The following is a 7,908-nucleotide window of genomic DNA, read 5'->3' as shown; positions in this document are numbered from 1 at the left end:
CCTCCCCATATTTTAATCCCTTGTTTTCTCCCTCTTTTTTACCACACACTGTCTCATTGAGATGCGAAGCCCCCAGTTCACCGTTAATTATGCACATAATACAAGTCCTTTCTGGATTTAAGAACAAGTTGCTGGCAAAGAAGAAAAGCTTCAAGAAACGAAGGATTCGGCAGCCCTTTTCGAAAAGAATGTTTTTTCTATCGAGACAGCGGTGGTGGGATGACGCCAAGCTTTAATAAAGAAACGATGGATTGGAGGAAGAAAAACGGTAAAGGGGAGAAGATGCTGCTCATTAAAAATGAAGAAAGATCGATCAGATCACCTTATCCATATATTCTTTACACGACATGGAGGGGCCTGGAGACGTTGATAGAAGCATCAGCATCCAAAAGGGAGTATGCAGCAGCAGCCTTCTTATTGATATGAAGCCAGGAATTTGCACTCCAATTTATGATAACTCCATGAAATTATCACATTTTTCTCTTATGAATGCAGCTCTCTGTTTGCGCGCTTTACAATAACGAAACACGCTAAGGGAGTGTTTGGCATTGTGGAACTTTATTATTGTTTTTTATTATTCTAATAATTGATATCAAAAATAAAAATATATATATTATTTTAATGTATTTCAAGTAACAAATATTTTAAAAAATTATTTATACCGCTGTCTACCCCTATGATATATATTACTGGCTACTATTAATCGCTGTCTCGTTCAATAAAAATACAGACAATATCATAATCATATATAAAGTAGATGACTGAAATTAAATTCCTAAGTGGGACCCCTATATATCTTTTGATATGTCCTTAATTTTGATTGCCGGTCACAAAATCAGCAACGACAAACTATCCTAGACTAAATTCTATCTCAGGAAAAACTTGTCTGTTTTTTAACTTATCCTAACAAAAATGAGCAATGATCCCTATATTTTTTAAAAATAAAAAATTATCAAAAAAACATAAAAATATTATGAGTTGCTGATTTTTAAGGGAATTTTTGAAAAATAAAAAGGAAAGTAATTTTAAAAAATTATATAATAATCTAAAAATAAAAATAACATATATATATTTTATTCTCATTGAATTTACATGAGCAACTTTTTTAATAAAAATTACGTATATTTTTTTTTTATTCGAGGAAACCCCATTCCCCAAAAAACGTATTTTATGGGCTCAAGTAAGTGAGTAAAACCTCGTATATCCCAGGCTCTTATAAGAGATGCATGTCCTGATTAGAACTCAAGATCTATTATACAGATCTTAAATCTTTTGCTACGACGCCACGCTCCTTAGAATATGTATATTATATTCATATATAATTATTCAGTAATTATTAATATTACTAGAAAAGCTCTAATATTATCTAAAAACCATTGTATAATCAAATAATTTCTTAAATACCATTTTAATATTTTTATAATAACATATTTTTTTTTAATTTTGAAACGAAAACAAATTTCTTTTTAAAAAAATTGAGGGGCACTAAAACATATCAGCTATATATAAGTCCAAAAGACCAAATTCGAGCAATTATTTATTTATTTTTTCATCCAAAAACATAATAAGAATCTCAATAATCCTATTTTCAACACCAAAACACCCCTAACTCAATTTGAAAACCAAAATTCATACTAAATAAACAAAAACTTACCCCTAACTCAATTTGAAAATCAAAATTCATACTAAATAAACAAAAACTTTTATGAGTCTCAATTTGTTTTTTTCAGACATGATTAAAGGAAAGATCAACTTTTATCTCCAAAACGAACCTATGACTACCAAAATCAGCTTTTTTTATGGTTGGAAAGTGTTCAATTAAAGACGCTCTTTCCTTTTCTTTTTCTGTTAACTTTTTCCACCTCTCTTAACGTTCAAGCACTTAAACATAATAGATATAAAGTTTAAGAATGAAACATAAATAACTCAAACTATATAAATCAAATATGGAAAATTCAAAAAATTGAGGGACCAAATTATAGTTTTACACATTTAAAAGTAATTAAATTAAATTATGAATGAATTCGAGCAATTCACAATACATATGTTACCTCTTTTATTTTTATTTTTTAAAAAATTAATATATACTATTATGTTCTCTGACATGAGTGTTTTGGCTACATTACATGCACTAATTAAGGGGTTTTTTTCAATGATGAATAGGGTTTTATTTGATTAATTAGGACTAAAGTAAAGTTCTTAAGCTAGTAGTAAGTGAGTGGATTGTATAAGTGCATGTATTCGATTTATTTCTAAAATTATTTAAGCGATTTAATAGATTTATTATTTATTAATTTATTTTTGGTTTGAGATAAATCCAAGTCATATATTAAACAAATTAACAATGGACATCAACCAGCCCAAGTTTTTAATTTTCATCCAGAAACAACTATCATATCTTTATTAAAAAAAAAAACATGACAAACAACTAGAATAAATAATCAAACACAACCACATATATATATATATATATATATATATATATTTGTTAAGGACAAATCTCATGATTGTAGTGATTAGATATTCCCATGATTATAGTGATGAGATACTTTATTATAGCCTAGAATAATTCATAACACTATATATATGCATGTACTCTTTACTTTTGAATATACAAGAAACATTCAGAATACTCTCATTTCTTTTCTTTACCATACCTTTCTCTCTTTATATTTTATCATAGAAAAATAATGTAGCATAATATCTAGATTTATATTACACGAATAATATTACTATTTTTTTATCTTTGAAAAGTCAATTAATAGCAAATTATTATTTTTTTGGGGAGAAAAGGATTGAACAAGAATGAGAAAATAGCTTTATTGATATATGATATATGTTCATAAAGTTTATGTATTGTTATGTGATGGCATGTGACTTGCCCGCTGCTTTCGAAACAACGTTGCTGCGAAGGTAAAGCTTATGGTAGTGACCACAGCCTCCGATGAACAAAACGCCGTGTTAGTTAGCTGACCCAATGGCCGGATTTTGAAGTGCTTTTAAGATGCACATCACATGGAAGGAGAATCTGCTTTAATAAAAACAGGCAATGTTTGGAAATTAGGAGAGAATAGGATAATAGTTGTTTTTTAAAATATTTTTTATTTTTAAAAAATTATTTTTATCAAAATAATTTAAAAATATTAATTTAAAATAATAAAAAATCAAATTGTTTTCAAAAATTTTTTTGTCGAGATGTTACGTGGGCCCGGATTCCAATTGTCTACTTCCACGTTGCTCCCACATCCACGTGCTTCTGTCCTTGAATGGAATTAGGATATATTTAGTTTATGAATTCTTTTTTATTTTCGCAAGAAATGCATTGCAATAAATAAATAAATAAATTATATAGCCAAAGATAGACGACGACGACAACAACAGCATAGTTTTTAAACCCGACCTAGTGGTCGGCCCGGTCCAAGGCCCAGGTTCTGGATTTTGACCGGGTCACCGGGTTTTGGCCGGGTCGGCCGGGTCAATCTTTATTTTTTAAAAGAATTAAAACGACGTCGTTTTAGTAAAAAAAAATAAAAGTCAACGGGTTGTAACCGGGTTTTGTCGGGTTGTCCGGGTTTTCGGGTCAACCCTTCCGGGTCGTCCGGGTCACACCGTGTCATGACTTACCTTATTTTTTCATCAACCCGGCCCGGTTCCATCCCCGGGTCGGCCGGGTCCCGGGTTAACCCGCCGGGCCGGGCCGGGTTTTAAAACTATGAACAACATATTCAAGGCAATATTATCAACACAAAAGCAGACGACAACAACAGATTCAAGGCAATATTATCAACACAAAAGCAGCCAAGTCTCTTATAATCCCAGCAAATCTTGTTTCTGAGTGATAATGGTTTCAGCACCAAACATGCTCAGACCAGCTGCAACAGGTCTACAAGAATGTATTTTCATGAACACAGTCGCAACGAAGTGTATCCAATATACCAGAAAAAAGGCAAGACATCAAGAAATCCCATATAAATCCGAAGAACAGTAGTCTAGTTTGTATAGAGTACTGAAACAATGCAAAGCAGAACACCGTAGTATACTGGAAATGAAAAGGCGTACGAGGAGAAAATGAAAAAAAAAAAACAATTATTTTTACTTTTTTTTTGCACATATTTATAACTCTGATCAGTCCTGGTATTCTAATTTTTTCTGGTTTGCAAGATGGCAAGAAAAAAAAAAAAAGTTGAGAGGTCCGCACCTGTAAATTCTTGGCAATAACCAGAACCTGCTACGGCTACAAATGTACTAGAAAGCAAGAGTAACCTTAAAAGAAAAGCCTTGGCAATCAATGCAAAGTCACCTAAAAATATTTCCAGATTTTCAATTTGTGTTTGTATTTTTAAAAATGATTTCTGAAAAATTAGTTTTTAAATTTTTTTTATGCTTGTTTGTCAATAAAAAAATAGATCAATAAAAAAAAATTTCTAATTAATGAAAAATTTGGCTTAATTTCTAAGAGAGTATTTTTTTTTTATTTTAGATGGAAAATACTTTTAAAAAGTTGTGAAAAATCTAAAAATATTATCTTATTTGTTGATTATATCAAATTTAGTTATTAAACTTTTGATGGATATATATTTTTTGTTTTGAATATCTATTTTTTAATTTTTTCCATAGAATTTAATTTTTAAATTAACTTTAGTCCTCATTTTTATAATTATTATTTGCTTTTTCATTATTATTTTTTAATTAAATTTTTTTATCTATCAAATTTAGTTCTCATTCTTTTGATTGTTATTTATTTTATTTGAAATAATTTATGAAATGTTAATTATTATTATTTTAATTTTTTCATCTTCTAATTTTTTATTTTTTAGATTTGATCTCTATTATTTTGATTATTATTTATTTTATTTGAGATAATTTATGAAATTATACTTTTTTCAATTTCATTCTCAATCAACTTTTTAATTTGTAAGATTTATTTCTCATTATTTTAATAAACTTAAAAAAAATAAAACATTAATAAGTTATTTTCCTACTCATTTTCAATGATATAACCAAATATTAAAAAGTATTTTTCAACTTATTTTTTATTATACTACCAAACATTAAAAATAATTACTATTTTTCATTTTTTATCTTTTTGTCAATTCGTTTTGGTCCATCAAAAGAAATTAAAATCTCCTCTCATCTTTCCATTTCTTCTTCTTTCAATTAAATTTACAGAAACCATTAGCCCTCTTATATATCTAGGCACCGAACCCACCAGCATCGACACCACCTCTCTCAAGAAACATTAGTTTCCCTCACTTGGTTTCATTTCTTATCATGTTAATTTTACCCCACCAAGTAAGCAACCCCACCCATTTATATTTTAAGTTAAAATTTGTTTGTAGTATTTATAATTTTCTTGTATATTTAAATGTTTTGCTTGTTTTATAATAATAATTTTGTAATATTAATATATAATTTGTATTTTAGGGTTTGTTTTGGATTTAGAGTACATGGATCTAATTTGTCACTTGATGAAATTGAGTGTGATTTTGTAACTTATATGTGTTATAAATGAAGAAATGATGGGTAATTTAATGGGTATCATTTATTTTGTGTAAAATCTATGGTTAAGTTGGAAATTTGGAGGAAAGCAATTTTATGTGGAATTGATAATAATTAAAGATATTAATTTAGGTTGAATAAATTTGAACAATTGAAGAAATGATAGATAATTAGTTGGTCCTAAAAAACTTTAGTCAATTATAGGTTTTATTGAGAATTTAGTAAAATTAAATAAAAGTGTAATTGATGATAATTAATGTATTAATTGATGTTATTATTTATTACTGATAATATGGTATGAAGATTTATGATATTTATGATAAAGATAGTAATGATAATAGTAGTAATTACAACGATAGCATTTATAGTGGTAATTATAATTGTAATAATATCAGTAGTGGTGGTAATGATTGTTATGATAATGGTGATATTAATAGTGGTTATAAAGTGGCAACTAGTGGTGATGGCGGTCGGGGTGATGATAATAACTAGTTATAGCGGATATAAGGTAGTGATTATTATTTTAATGGTGGAGGTGTAGAAAAGTTATAATGAGATGATTATAAAATAATATTTATATTAATAAAAAGATAGCATAGTTTGCTTGACAATAGTGCGGTGGTGTTAATGATAGTGGAGTTATGGTGATTGTTATTATGATAATGATATTGTTACTACTAGTGATATTTAAAGTAGTTAAGTGATAATATAATGTGAGTTAATAGATTAATCCTGATTCATTTCTAATAAATAATTGAATTTATATTTGATAACATGTTTTAATTTTTGAAATTTTTTTAGTGTTTCTTTTGAAGTATCATTTATTTAAGAAAAAACAAGTTCAAGTTTAATAAGAACACTACTGCTTTATCAAGAAGTAGTGTTGTTCATCATGTTGTGAATCTAGGAGATGATTATAAAGAAACACTTAATGTATAAGATATTGAACAAGACTCAACCATTGAGAATAACAAATTAGATGATTATAAAGAAACACTTAATGTATAAGATATTGAACAAGACTCAACCATTGAGAATAACAAATTAGATGATTATAAAGAAACACTTAATGTATAAGATATTGAACAAGACTCAACCATTGAGAATAACAAATTAGATGATTATAAAGAAACACTTAATGTATAAGATATTGAACAAGACTCAACCATTGAGAATAACAAATTAGGTGTCCTGGTTTTGATAGAGTTCATTTTAGGCAAATAGATAACATAATGGAAGGACAATCTCTCTATGTGATTTTTTTTGTTTTGTGACGTTATTTATTTTATTTAGTTATTTTAATTTTTACAATTATATGAAAATAAATTTCTTAAATTGATTTTTAAGTTTGCTAATATTGAAGTTAAATTTCTTAAATTAATTTTTAAGTTTACTAATATTGAAGCTGCTTGTTTTATCACTTTTGCAATGAAGTGGTCATTTGAATAACTATTGTTTCAATGGAGTCAATTTCATGACTATTATGAATGAATATATACGATAGATACTTTGTGATAAAATGTTAAGGTTAGATAAATAATTTTTAATTTGAGTTACTAGTTTTTAAATTCTCAAAACTAATTCTTGAATTTAATTAATCAAGGAAATTTTTTGATGTCACGCATTTGTCAAAAGTGTAAGAAAATCATTGTGCTATTAGATAGGTCTAAATCAATTAATGTCACATTGTTGTAAAATTTTATTTTTTTATTTTCTTATCTAATTTTTATTTAATAAATTCATATACTAGATTGTGTGATTTTTCATACTATATCCATGAACAAGTAATTAGAAAGGTCAATTTAGGTGATATATAGAGTTGAAAAGGATATATATTGAGGCATGTAATAGAATGTAATTGGACATTACATCCATAATTTATAGTTTAAGAAAAAATTACAAGGCATTCAATATCCAATTCACAAAATAAAAGAAAAAAATTTCATGGTTCAATGAGCACGCACACTAGAAGAGATATTTGATTTAACTACAATGCAAAATGCTTAATAAAAGCTTATTGTTATATATTTCATTATTTTTCTTGAAGTTTTAATTATGTGTTTATTAATGAGATTTTTAACAAACTATTTAATTTGTCAAAAAAATAGCTTAAGTGAGAACCAACTCAAATTGAGTTATACAAGGAAACTAATATAAAGAAAGGGATATTTGAAAACGAGAAAAATGTGTTAATCCAGGAACAAAATTTTAGTTCTAAGTATTTTGATAGCAAATAAACAATTAAGATTGTTTATTTGCATCAACAATATAAAATGTAATTAAATTTAGAAATTTGACTTTTTTTATTTTACCAACACCAATATGTTTGCAAAAGTTAGTAATGACATTTCCACTCATCCTCTTTATAATTCTCAAATATAATTGGAAGCTATTATCAATTATGAACTT

At 27.1% G+C, this 7,908-nt stretch overlaps 1 protein-coding gene across 1 annotated transcript in view; it reads left to right on the top strand.

The window, feature by feature from the left end:
• The first annotated feature begins 246 nt into the window (after positions 1 to 246).
• The window catches only part of LOC105138752 (uncharacterized), a 10,584-nt gene continuing 2,922 nt past the window's right edge, over positions 247 to 7,908 (top strand). The window contains exon 1 of the mRNA XM_011044931.1: positions 247 to 395. Within this exon, the coding sequence (XP_011043233.1) occupies positions 247 to 395 (149 nt within the window). The remainder of the gene's footprint in view (positions 396 to 7,908) is intronic.

Source organism: Populus euphratica, unplaced genomic scaffold, assembly GCF_000495115.2.
Source record: "Populus euphratica unplaced genomic scaffold, PopEup_1.0 scaffold82.1, whole genome shotgun sequence".
NCBI classification, from domain to species: Eukaryota; Viridiplantae; Streptophyta; class Magnoliopsida; order Malpighiales; family Salicaceae; genus Populus; species Populus euphratica.
The sequence above is the reverse complement of the archived record's forward strand: the minus strand, read 5'-3'. Positions and strand labels throughout refer to the sequence as shown.